General features: G+C 40.4%; 1 protein-coding gene across 4 annotated transcripts in view; it reads left to right on the top strand.

Annotated features, from left to right (window-relative positions):
• The window catches only part of LOC114552899 (C-myc promoter-binding protein), an 88,636-nt gene that overhangs the window by 29,265 nt on the left and 45,213 nt on the right, over positions 1-14,158 (top strand). For 3 of the 4 annotated variants that reach the window (XM_028574008.1, XM_028574004.1, XM_028573996.1), the window contains exons 4-6: positions 2,279-2,348; positions 5,786-5,955; positions 13,388-13,683. In XM_028574008.1, the coding sequence (XP_028429809.1) occupies positions 2,279-2,348; positions 5,786-5,955; positions 13,388-13,683 (536 nt within the window). Of the gene's footprint in view, positions 1-1,794; positions 2,182-2,278; positions 2,349-5,785; positions 5,956-13,387; positions 13,684-14,158 lie in introns of those variants that run through there. The other variant, XM_028574016.1, reaches the window with a different exon arrangement.

The raw sequence follows: 14,158 nt of genomic DNA, 5'->3' as shown, positions 1-14,158 counted from the left end.
AGTTGGGATTTATTGCCTTGCTCAAGGGCACCTCAGCAGTGCCCAGGAGGTGAACTGGCACCTCTCCAGCTGGCAGTCCACACTCCGTACTGTGGTCCGTGCAGGACTTGGAACCGGCCACCCTCGGGTTCCCAAGCCAAGTCTCTGTAGATAACTTCGTTAGAGGGTGCAGGTCGAGGGTAAGTGGGCACCCCAAAAATGTCATGTTCTTCATTACCGAATAACTCCTGGAATGTTTTTCATCATAACAAGGTATTAACATATGTTACACCATGACATTTTGATTTCTGCAGACTTCATTGCTCATCCTGTCAGAGCCTTGTCTGAAATTCAAAATGTCAAGACACTTTTTTTAGCCAGACGTCTTGAATCCTCAACTCTACACTATACCGCCGATGCCTCACTTTTCTCAAATCCTTCTCCACACGTTTTAAAGGAGAGCGAATTAAATTGGTGATATGAGCTTCAGAAATACAGTCAACAAATACAAGATGACGTTGAGCTTCATGGCGATGACTATGAGTAAGCCTGACAAACACAAAAAATACTTTCTTCAGTTAAAGATTTGAAATGATGGGTTATGTTGGAAAAATGTAGAGCAGAGATTCTCTGTGGACAGAGAAGGGCAGGGAAATGAAAAAAATAGACTGCATCCCACCTGCTACTTCTTTTTTCCAGTTAATTGTGGTTTTTATGTTGTAAGGAGAGAGATTTCGACCCCTAGATGACTCGCACAAACTGGCTAGTGCATCCAATTATGGAAAATTGTCTAAAACCACCGTGCATTGCCTCAGGGAGTTTTTAAAATGCCATGTGTGTTGATACGGTTCCACTTTCTTTTCGATGAGGGAAGTCCCTCGAGTTTTATGGCCTCTGCTCTCGTGTTTGGTTTAATCCTCACTAAGTATTTGTGCTGAAAAATATCTCCTTTCCATCCGTTGCCCATCATCCCGTCATATTCTCTTAATCACACACACACACATACAGACTCACACATACAGACACACACACACACACACACACACACACACACACACACACACACACACACACACACACACACACACACACAAAGTCCTTGCTGTGTGCAGCGTGCTCTGCATTTGACATTTCATATAACCGGTGACCTTCCCCACCCCCCCTTTGAGAAACTGTGTGTGGCTCATTTGTCTTAAAACAGGAATTGATTAGTGAGTCTGTATATACGTACATTAAATCTACAGAGACTTGTGATGCATGCAGGAGAAGTTGTGGCTCCTCCAATAAAATTGGGATTTAGCTACCTTAATTTTTCAGTCTGACTAATGTAGGAGCTGTGAGGATCATTTTAATATTTCAGCACAGCTTTGGGTGCATACTTCATCTCTAGCCCCGGGTTGTTATAGATTTATTGCAAATTTGAGTCGCCATAGTCCATCTTTCCCTTACAGTGACTAATTGTCACAAACAAGACGTGTTTATCCGACGCATTATCACTTCTCTCTCTGCATGCTAATGGTTTAGTTACTAGATGCACATGTCTGAGTGTAGTTGGACTTTTGGTTGGGATGTGTAGGTCTAAACTGTTGGAGGGGTAATACATCTTTGTACAGTAGTTTCTACTTTATCGATAATTACACTGACTGGCTTTATGGGGACATTTTAATTGAGGCCAAATGATGAATGATTATAGGCTGCACTTATACAGTGCTTTTCTGCCTGCCAGTGGACAAAGGGCTTTGCAATTAACCTCTCATTTACTTACTCACTCACTCACTCACTCACTCACTCACTCACTCTCAAGGCTTGGTTATACTGGCGCGTGACACCATGGCGCGTGACACCCTGGCGTGAGCCCCCGCTACGTGCATGCTTGCTCGCAGACGTTTATGGTCAACGTATTGTTTGTTGCAGCATTATCCGAAACACCAGGGAGTGTACGAACCATAGACTGTTAATGGAACAAGATAATCCGTGAATAAGCAAGAGATGTTTGTACATGCAGCCTGCATAAGACTTGGCCAGTGTTCCCAGCCGACCATTTTGAACTGAAAACGGAGCGTGCCGCGAGTTACGAAAATTCAGAGGTGCACGACCACGCGCTGGAAACGACCGACGTGGTGACGGAATTTCATGGCTCGCGCCAGGAACACCGCGGCGACCATAAACCTAGCTTCCAACAGATGGTGGTCGAGGAGCTTTGTATGGTTCCCAGAGACATCGTGCTGACCTTCATCAAATTGGGTTATCATTTCATTTTTTTAAATGCTAAGTTTTCCCGTTGTGCTCTTGTTTTCAGTGGGGCTCCTCGGTCTACCTGTGTTATAAGAAGTCTGTGGCCAAAACCAACACCATAGCCTACAAAGCAGGTAAGTCTTCCTAATCCCATAACTACCAGTGCACACAGATCCAAATACTGATGTGTACCTCCTGTTCCCTGGTATATATTTCAGATAACCAATACTTTCTCTCCCCCCTCAGTTCTTCCCCTAATCACTTATTCTACTTTTGTGAGAAAAACAAACTAGTCAGAGAATGATTGTAGATGTATTTGGAAAGTTACTTGTTGTATGAATATGAAATTGGACAAGTTGTACTAAAAAGTAAGTTCATTTTGAAGTAAAAAATATTTATTGCAATAAACATATTGCCTGTTTCCCTATGTGTTGTTATAGAAATGTCTGTAGAGAGGAGGGTCTGCTGCAGAGTAAACTGTCTGCATGAGGACATTCTGCTACAGCTGTGCTTGCAAGTTCAGGCTTGTTGAAGCATGTTGATGCCTCAGAATTGGAGCTGAGATAAGCCTCTGCACACCAATATCCTTCCCCCTTAAAGGGTTAAATGGTTGCCATATATTTACTGGTAATATGAGGCTTATTTTACATTAAATCTTTGCGATTTCAGTTCCAAAAACCGATGACAGAAGATTGTCATTTTCTGATAACACTGTTGGCTCTGTGTGGTTGTGTTTGGCTCAGCTTCAGATTGGCTGGCTGATGTTTTGTTGTACATATCTTGAAATGTGCAGCAGACTGTGAATGGTGCGATGCTATCTGTTTCTCACTAGCTTTTTGGATAAGTCAGCTCACAGAAGTTTTTATTTTCCACATTTCAGGCCAGGAAAAATCCAGCATGCTTCATGCTTTGATATTTGGAAACAAACATGTTCTGCAACATCTGACTTTATTTATAGACTAATGCAACAGTTTTATCCAGAACTGAACAAACTAAGTTTCTTCTGTTGGTGGACAGGCATTGGAAATTAGCAGTAGCTATAAATGCTGTGATGCTATACATTGGAGATTTGTTGCACAAATGTCTGTGTCGTTAGCCTAGAAATCTAGATGCACCCTAGTGGCAGCAAATGTAATTTGCAGCCAGGGGGTCTAGCAACTCTCCGTTGGCTTGCGAGCTGGAAAAGCCAAACTCTGGCCGGGCCAATCACATCGTGTACAGAGTCGGTGGGCAGGCTTATGGCTGCTGCTGCTAGCGAATAGCGGTCTTTCGAATCGGCTTTGGCCGCGACTCTGGAAGACTTGGAGTTAAGCTTTTCTTTGAGAAAAGAACAAGGAACGGCACTGAAGTCATTCTTAAAAAACACGGCAAAAGTTTAATCTGTCAACTAGTTCCGCTACCTTCTTCGTTGCTCTTCTTGGTTGTAGCGATATCCTATTGCATGCAGAGGGAATTTGAAAGACAACTGTTTATCCCATCCCTTGGGTTGAGCCCTGCCAATGGGGAGTTCCCAGACCCAACATCTTCATGTGGGTCTGGCTTGTCAGGCTACTATGTTGTAGCATCTGTCCATTCACATTCAAATAAACATGGAAATATTGTAAATGTGTACATTTAGCTGTAGAGTGTATACAAGACCTTCCCCGGTGTGTACATTATAGTAGCCTAATATTTAGTGAGAAGAACTGTCAGGAACCTCCTGAATTGATACTATGTTAATTCTCAAAGTTGCATTAATCAATTTATTTGTATATGAACTCAAACGACTACAGTATATAATATGAATGGAGTCACTTGCACATTCCATTCCGTGAGAATTATCATCGACTTTGCAGCTCTATGGAGTTTATTAACCCTTTTTAGCTTATTGTTTTGCAGTTACAGCACAGTTTTGGTTCAGTCTCGGTGCTCTTATCATCTCCATTTCCACCAGCCTCAGGCAGCTGATTACAGAGGTTTTTCTTAGGAGTTGCTGGAGATCAAACAAGAGTTAAAATGATAGTGAATATTGGACTCCCATTCATCAGGTTGACACAAACAACTACTTTCCAAAATAATAAGTGTGTTTGGGCCATAGAGAGTAAATATTCAGAGCTCAAGGAGGCGAAATTAATCTGCGCAAATGTTCCACGTAGATTTGAACTTTGGTGAGCTCTGAATACCTTTTTTAAAAAGAGTCGGAGAGTCCAAAATGGATCAAGCCATCTTAGCTTATTAGCCGTGTTGCACCACACACTTTCATTCAACCCGAGTAAAACATGTTTCTCAAAAGAGCAATGGTTTGCAGCAGACTGTTACGCTATGCTACTATTATGAGTTTTCTGGGTGACCTTTAGCAAGCTCCAAATATAATTCACTGTATTACGACAAAAAATGAGATCAACATGCAACTTATATTGCAGCCAATCTAGACACCAGTCTTATAATGCAAATGTGGAAATCTGGGCATTGTTCCAGACAATGTTTTTCGGACTCTGACGTCTGACTTTGTTTTTGATGTTGTGATATACTGTAGGGTACATTTCATTCATTACGGTCTTAAAAAGGTCTTCAAAAGTCTTAAATTTGACTTGGTGAAACCTGTAGAAGCCCTGGAAAGAGAAGCTCCGGGAGATGTTGACCAGCAGTAACCTGGCTGGGCTGGCTGTCCAGTTAATGGTTAGCTCACCAGCTGCAGCATTTCACCAACTGGCCTTGTGAGTAGTGATTATGTCCCCAAGCATCCGACCCTACCTATTTTAACTCTCTGCAAGAAAGCCAATAAGCAGTCAAACTATTCCTTTATAGGGTGCTAAACTCACTGGTGCTGTTGATAACTCTATTTATTACCTGTGTTGTGTACTCTTTTCACAAGGTTTCCATCACCACCATGTAACTTGTTACTGTATCTATTACAACTGCTTCTCATCGTTTCTCACTGAAGTCAAAATGACAGTTTTCCTCATCTATAGAGTCTGTGCATTACTTCTTTAGCTGTGCACTTGCAGGCGTTTTCATGATGAATAATTGTGTCAGATTATGTTAGTGTTAAATGATACAGAGACGTAAGAAATGTATATAAAATTGTACACCAGTTTAACATTCCCCCCCAAGAATGTGAATGTGCATGCTTGTGCATTTACAATTTTTTAACATTTAATGAACAAACCTTTGATGATGTTTGAAGGTTTGTCACTTAGGAGGCATTGAGTTATTTTCGAGTTCTCCACAGTTTGTGCCTGTTAATAACGCTTGTAGAGTCCTTGAGCCAAAGTTTGATGAAGCACAAAAAGTTAAGAAGGTGCAGAAACTGAAAATCACTACATCATTGTTTCTTGTTTGTGTTCACAGACAGTGACTAATGACCCAAATGCCTGATGATTACCAAGCACTGATTGCTTATTACAAAGCCAGGCATGTCTAGTGAGACACTGACTCAATAAAGTACAGTCTCTTTGTGAACTGAACTGGTTTGGTTTGATTTTGAGCTTTGTGGAAAGGCAATTTTGCATTTAAATCAGCTGTTGATTGGTAATCACAGGGGAAGGGTGCACTTTGCAGCCCTCTAAACTGAGTTCTCTTCCTGTTCCAGGTTTATTCAGCAGATATCCAGAGGAGGACTATGAGTCATTCCCACTACCAGAGTCTGTCCCTCTCTTCTGCCTTCCCATGGGGGCCACAATCGAGTGCTGGCCAGCTAACACCAAATACTCCCTCCCTGTTTTTTCCACCTTTGTCCTCACCGGAGCCTCCGGAGAGAAGGTAAAATGGAAAAACAAATGGATAGATTCACTCTTCTCTTACTACTTTTTCTTTCATTCTCTCTCATCCATATGACAACAATGACACACATCTCAGTAGCAGCATCAGACATGAGAGGGTGTCAGTGACTGTTAGACCTCATCAACAGTCTGTAACTGCCATCTATACAGCTGACACGACCACAGACTACTGCACTACAGTGGGGCATGAGAAAACCACAATGCTCTAAATGCCAGACGGGAAAGTGGGTCAGGCAGGCATGTTGTTTTTGTCAGGTGAAAACCTTGTAACTCCACATCTAGTGTTTCTTTTTGAAAGATGATCCTGTTTGCTGAAGAAATGAATAAAACGCAAATAATAGTAGTAAATGCAATTACACTTTGTTAGTTTATTTGTTAAAGGTGCCCTGCCATACAAAACCGTTTTTACTTGCATTTTTTGAAATATGTTAGGTCCATATGTGTTTGTGTTATGTTGTGAATGTGAAAATGAACTGCTACCTCCTTTGTCAGCTCTATCCACTGAAAAGAAATAAGCAGAGAAATCAGGCCAATTACAAAAGCTGGTCAGTCTGACATCATATTGCCTGAGATCATTACTATTCATTAGCTTGCCCAGTTGGGCTGGGTAAAGGATTCTAGCTGTAGGCCAATCAGATTCAAACCGCTTAGCTTGTTGAATATTAATGAGAACTGGCAGAAATCGAGCTGAGTCTTCCTGTAGGCTTTCTATACCACGCTAGAATGGCTTGAAACAAGGTAACCAAGGGATTTTGTCCACAAAAAATGTTACAGAGTCCATGGTAGAACTTCAGACATTACCACAAAGTAATGAAATACGTGTGGCAGGGCACCTTTTAATATTAAGGACAAGGCTGACCAGACATCAATGCATATTCTCTCTCTCTCTCTCTCTCTTTCTCTCTCTCTCTCTCTCTCTCTCTGTCACTTGCATGTAGTTACACACAAACAAACAGCGTAGAGTTTACATGCACACTAGTGTCCCCGAAAACATTATATTGTACTTTTAAAGGCCTGGATAAGTTTTTTGCCCAGTTTTGTTACGCTAGCTGTGTCTAAGGCGAGATGTGGTCATTAGTCACTAAAGCAAGAATTTAAATGATGTAATGATAATCTGCATGATCCAGTGAAAGTAAGCCTTTCACCAGTAATGAGAAGGATACATGGATTACCTAAAATGGACCTACCACATCCAACAGAGACTCTAACAGAAATTTGAGTATTTTACTTCAGTTGGAACGGAAATATGAGGTACCCAGTGAACCCACTGAAAACACATCCTGAAAATTTTTTCTATAATGGGTATGGCAAAAACCTATTTTCAAATTTAGTGGTAACACACTAGACCAATTCGACACACTTAAACACGCACTCCAGTGTGAATCAGTATGTATGAAGCAACTCACAGAAACTCCAGAACCCCTCAAATGACCCATCAGTTCTCATAACCCATTATCCACCTCAGATTAGCCTCTTAAACTGGAATTATGCTTCTTCGAAGATACAGGTAAATGTTTTTGCGAACATATGCAGGAAAGGGTGTTATGGGTAAGGCCAATCAGCACATCTCCCAAATTCCAGCAATGTGTAGTGTGGATCTGCGTGTCAAGCGAGCTGATTGGTTGATCCTACATCCTATGGAGAAGTTTTCTTTATTTTTCCCGTCAGAGTTTGGGTGTACATTAAAGCATAGTACTGCTGCAAGGGATCTTCTAACAGAGCAGAGGAAACTAAACTCCTTTTTAAGGCACTTAATGTTGTTATCATCCTGTTCATTTATGTTAACAATCAAATTCTTTCCCGTTTGTTTCAGGGTTATGATGGTTTGTTTACACCGGACTGAAATTGGCTTCTGTTGTAGTTGTCTAAACATGACACTGCTATACCTTGTAGATTATACCCCCAAATTCCACAACTATAAAAGAAACGCGCACGTGAAAATGTCCAAATGACACCCGTGTTTGTTCACTTACATGCAGCCCAGAGAATCCAAACACAAGCCCCTTTCCTGCTGTGCTTTGGAAGGTGGCCGAGTCTGGACCAGGCTCGTGTTGATGCATATTAGTGAATTATGTGGTGAAACACAATCGTGATTAAAAACAAATAACATCCAAAGCGTACTGATGTTTAGATAGCAGCGGCTCTGCTGAACAAGGCCAGTTAGGGGTCGGCAGCGATCGTTGGTGCCAAACCCTCTGTGGCCTACTGCTGCTGAGTCGAGTTTGCGTGTGTGTGTGTGTGGGTTTTGTTTGCATGCAAGTTTGGAAGTCCTCAGTTGGCTGGGCAAGCCGCCACACCGTGCAAAACGGCCGGAGGAAATGTGCGCAACTGGCAACTAAACGACATGCTGGAGAGCCCAAGAGCCTGGGCGTTCATCTACCATGTGTTTGTGTACGATTAATTTCATCCGGATGACCACTGCAAAGAAATGCTTGGGCTTTCCGTTGGTAGCAGAGTTTACTTATTCAAGTTTAGGGGTAATGAACCCACCGTTATACAAATGTTAAATTCCGATAGTATCAGAAATAAAAGTATCACAGTGTTACATTACTATTAATGATGCATTAACATGTAAACAGCATTTTACTGTTGCAGATGCTCGAGGAAGAGCAAATTTGAACTACTTTAAACACTGTTGGATTGTTACATTTATTACAGCGAATCCTATTTTAGAAACTAATCACGAGATATGTTCCAAAAGTCATTATATGCAAAGTAACTGGGAACTAAAGCTGAAAATAATGATCAGATAATGGTAATAATCAGAAAAATAGAAATACTAAAGTAAAGTATAAGTGGCTCCAACTAGGGCTGGGCGATATGGACCAAAAGTCATATCCCGATATATTTTGGCTGAATATCGATATACGATATATATCCCGATATTTTTTTCCGCAAAGTGAGAGCAAATGTTCAGTCAAAGCCAAAATCAAATATGACATGTCACAAGTAGTTTCATAGAGACAGTTGCAAAATCAAATAAATAATAAACCGGTTTCTTCACCTGGTTCATGATTAAATGCTCAGCTTTTCAAATAACAATAAAATGTAAACCTAAATACTGTATAACAGGAGTACCTTTTTTGAAATCAAAGCTCCATATTTGTGATTCGTTCCAAAGGTCAATTAAGCTTTTGATATTAATATAATCTACTTTGTTCAAAATGTAATGCCTCATGCCTATAAGCCTAGGTTTATAGTCCCATTCTTCCACTTGATACTGCTTCCACTTAAGTAAACTAAAAGATGAACTATCGACTACAAAACAAAGAAACTAATTAATGTGTTAATACAAAGAATATTTATTATGATCGGTTCACAGATCTGAGTCCAAACGGAAACTTCACCCTTCTGAACTAAGAGTTTCTGCTTCAAGGTGAAGTTTAAAACAGACTGAAATGTCCAGGCTCATTCCTCCACTATTTATTTCTGTATGTATTTATGCGTTACATGTCATTTTAACGGGCACTGAGCTCCAGATCCTGCAGCCGCAGACGGTCTCTGCTGCCCCGCTGTAGCTTCTCTCCGTCCGCCTGCTGCCGGCAAACTTATTGGAACTTTCCGCCGATATCGACATACAAGTCGTCCTGGACTACGTGTAAGATCCTACCGATCACCACTCTGTCTTTGGCTGGTCCGATCTGGATCAGCGGGGACCGGCGCAGCAGCGAGGCAAAGCTGTGTTTTTCCCGGGGAAGAGACGCTGCGGCCGCCACGGAGCTCTCCGCCTCCCCGCTGCCGCCCGGAGCTCAGATTGCTGGTCGAAGGCGGCATACATAATCATAAAACACATTGTCACCTGTTAAATGTTATTCATTGCTGTTTGTTCTTTTCATTTCCTCTATCGAACATAATTAAGCAGTACAAAAGTCCGGCATCTTTAGCGTTGATCTGAATGCTTCGGACCCCTGTTCCAAGATGGCGGCGGTTTTGACGTATGTTTAGAACCTCAAGGCGACGTCTGTGTATATATCTATGGGAGCAAGGATCACATTTGAACTATATCGATATATGCAATATGGTCTAATTCCATATCTCATTTAAAAATATATCGATATATTTTTAATATCGATATATCGCCCAGCCCTAGCTCCAACTTGTACTTAAAGGTCCAGTGTGTAACGTGTTAAGTTGTTCATTATCAAAATCTGATTTGCCCGTTCACAAACTTCCTTCCTTCCTAACTTCCGTCCTTTTTCATGAATATTTTAAACCACCATCAATTCCAAGTATTCCTATTGGCTTAAAATTTTACATTTGCATTTGCATGAACTGGGCTAGACGCATAGATAGTAGTATATACTGTCGGTACACGATCCGTTGTGCCTGCACGATCCGTTGTGCCTGCACGATCCGTTGTGCACATGCGCAAAATGTTCGTGCATGCGCTGTTGTACGAGGATTTAGGACAATGCACGATCTGTTCCACACTTCCGGTCGACAGCCAAGCTAACGTTAGTTTAGCTAACAGTTAATTTGGCTAACCGCTAGCTGAGACAGCATGTAATAACTTTAAAAGACCCTCAAAATAAAACTTGAAAATAAACGTTAACATACAGTACAGGCCAAAAGTTTGGACACACCTTCTCATTCGATGCGTTTCCTTTTTATTTTCATGACTATTTACATTGTAAATTCTCACTGAAGGCATCAAAACTATGAATGAACACATATGGAATTATGTACTTAACAAAAAAGTGTGAAATAACTGACAACATGTGTTATATTTTAGATTCTTCAAAGTAGCCACCCTTTGCTTTTTTTATTAATAAGGGAAATAATTCCACTAATTAACCCTGACAAGGAACACCTGTGAAGTGAAAACCATTTCAGGTGACTACCTCATGAAGCTCATTGAGAGAACACCAAGGGTTTGCAGAGTTATCAAAAAAAGCAAAGGGTGGCTACTGCGAAGAATCTAAAATATAAGACATTTTTTCAGTTATTTCACACTTTTTTATTAAATACATAATTCCATATGTGTTCATTCATAGTTTTGATGCCTTCAGTGAGAATCTACAATGTAAATAGTCATGAAAATAAAGAAACACATTGAATGAGAAGGTGTGTCCAAACTTTTGGCCTGTACTGTATATAACAGCTGTTACATCAGTTCTACTTTACTTCTGCTCATTTAAAATACCATCACTCAATATTTGTCTTTATTGTTATTACTATAAAGTCTTAATTTAGCTGTAGCCTGCTTTTCCCATTAATGTTGACTTAACGTTATTTTAGACTGAATCTAACTGTCAGCTAGCGGTTAGCCGAATTAGCTGTTAGCTAAACTAATGTTAGCTTCCCGACATGTATTCAGAATCCAGATTTCAGGAACAGGAGTCTTCTTCTTCTTCACCCAGAAAAAGAAAAAAATATATCAAATATTGAAAAGAGCACGAGACCGGCTTTTTGAAGCGTGAAGTTCTACCGTAGCTGTAATACGTACTTTGAACTGCGCGGTGCGAGAGAGTTGATTGCGATATATGATCTCAACATGGGAGAAATTCCTACACATTGGACCTTTAAGTACCGTACAATACTTGAGTAAATGTGCTTTTCACCGCTGCCTAAACTCTTCATTATTAAAAACAAATCTTAATTCAGACGTGAACTCTTGCCACATCTTGCCAATCCTGTTTTGGTTGTCTTCATTTTTTTTAAAGTTTTTTTTTTTGTTTGTGAATACTTGTACTTGTGTGTTGCAAGTTGTGTATGACAGAATAAACGCAAATCAACCCTGTATGAGGCCCTAGAATAAGTGGGGATTGGTTAAAAGAGCAAAAAAACAAAACGCCACAACTGTTTTGTTTGGATTAAACACATGAATAAGCAGGTCTGATTGTCATTCATATTCATCGGACAAAGATACAATGCCTCGTTTCTAAACACAACATATGACACACACACACACACACACACATTCACACATTCTCAGTTCAGTCATCAGCAAACAAGGACATGGGTCACCTCGGTCCATTTCGCGGTAAAATGTTAAAAAAGTGACTCACACAGGCGGCCAGCAGATAAGCCAGTTAGCTTGGATCCGTGCGTGAATTGGGGAAAGTCTCATATTTCCAGGAAGCAGAGAGGATTTATTTGGCCTAATGCTGCTGCTGGCTCAGCTAACCGCTGTTTGTTTGTCTGCATGGTATTGATGATCAATAAAGGTTAAGCAGAGGTGCACTGTTTTCTTTTTATGCTTATTAATGTTTTCATTTATTTAAGAGTGTAGGGATGATTCAGAGGACTGCATAGAGGTTTCTAAACTGTCTGCTACTTTTCATTATTAGTACATCCGTTGGACTTTCCCATCTGGAAATCATTGTTAAACATTGACAACATAATAATAGTAGTAATAATAAGGTTATTTATTTAGCACTTTTCAAGCATTAAGCACAAAGTGCTTTCCAGATTAAAAGATTTACGGGATATGAATTCGGAATCCGAAACCCATGTAAGGCTGTACCCCCCAAGACATACAACAATTAGAACGAACAGCACTTTAATAAAACAGTGAAAGTGCAGGATAGAATATCAATAACAAAAGCACTAAAATGATAATAAAAATCAAGCATAATTGAAATACGTAATGACAGTAAGATGCAAATAAAAGTAGCAAAAAGGAAATGCAGTGTTGAGATGTTATAATTACACGTGAGGATATTTTGAGGTGTCCCCACTTCTTCAAAAGGCTGTATGAGGGTTAAGATTTGTTTTTTTATATGGTTAATGTTACTTGTTATGTGCTCAGGAATGCATTTTTTCAATAAGACTCCTCGTCGTTATAGAAGTACATATGTGTGTGTGTATACAAACATTACTGTAGATAATTAAATTGGCTACGTAGAGCTAAAACCGTCTTGATTAGCGGATTCGTTGATAAGTCAACTAGCAGAAAAGTAATTTGCAACTATTTGGATAACTAATTGTGGTTTTTCAAGCTAAAATGTCAAACATTTGCAGGTCCCAGCTGCTCAAATGTGACTATTTGCTGCTTTTCTTTGTCATATTTGAATGTAAATTAAATATCTTTGGGTGTTGGACTTTTGATCAGATAAAACAAGCAATTTTGAACGTCAACTTAGCAGATCTAGGAAAATGATAATTTGTTGCTACCCTAATGCTAATGAACACAGAGATGTGGTGGCAGGTGTATTCAAGGAGAGTTTTGAGTGTGGTGACCTCTGAGCTGCACATTTCTACAGCAGGCCAACAGAAATGCTTTCCCAGTTTGCCCTTTAAATGAAGTGTCGGTGTCAGTGTCTCATCATAAATTTATATCCGTAACGATGAGATCCAACGTGGCTTCAGACTGTTTTTAGAAAGGTCTCGTACATGCAGTTACTGTATGTGCTACATCTGCATCTACCGCATCTGGTGAGTTGTGTATCCAACATTTCCTCCTGTTTCAGGTCTACGGTGCTGCCATTCAGTTCTATGAGCCCTTCCCGCAGGAGTGTCTGACTGATGAGCAGTCCTCCCAGCTAGGTCTCTTGAGCCCCGATCCACCCAAACCCTCCTCCAACTGTAAGGGGACAGCCGCCAGCAGCGCCACTAACAGCACCACCACAACAACCCCACGCTTGGTCTTCACCAACAAGTGTATCTGTCTGCTTTCCCACTGGCCCTTCTTTGACGCTTTCCGCAAGTTCCTCACATTCCTTTATCGCTACTCTATCTCCGGCCCTCACGCTCTGCCCATCGAGAAGTGAGTTCTCTTCATTTGGCTCTTAATTACACCATTTTATGCTGTGTTAGTGTGTGCTTATTTTGACTTTTCACATTACGTAGTGGTAGAAGCCACTGGTTCCCAAAGTGTTTTTCCCCCATTCTATATTCTCATTTAAAAAAAATCTTTAAACAAACGCCTCAATGTTACTGAACAATCGAACATGGGACTATTCCAGATCATTTTCTGAACATACAGTGGCTTGAAAAAGTATTCATACCCCTGGAACTTTTCCACATTTTGTCACGTTACAACCACAAATGTAAATGTTAATGCAAATAAAAAAACAAAAGTGTGGCGTGCAAAAGTATTCAGACTGGAGCTGGGCGATATATTGATATCGTGATATGAGACTAGATATTGTCTTAGATTTTGGATATTGTAATATCGTAATATGACAAGTGTTGTCTTTTCCTGGTTTTAAAGGCTGCATTACAGTAAAGTGATGTCATTT

Source organism: Perca flavescens, chromosome 1 (assembly GCF_004354835.1).
Source record: "Perca flavescens isolate YP-PL-M2 chromosome 1, PFLA_1.0, whole genome shotgun sequence".
Classification (NCBI taxonomy): Eukaryota; Metazoa; Chordata; class Actinopteri; order Perciformes; family Percidae; genus Perca; species Perca flavescens.
This window is presented reverse-complemented; position numbering and strand designations above follow the sequence as displayed.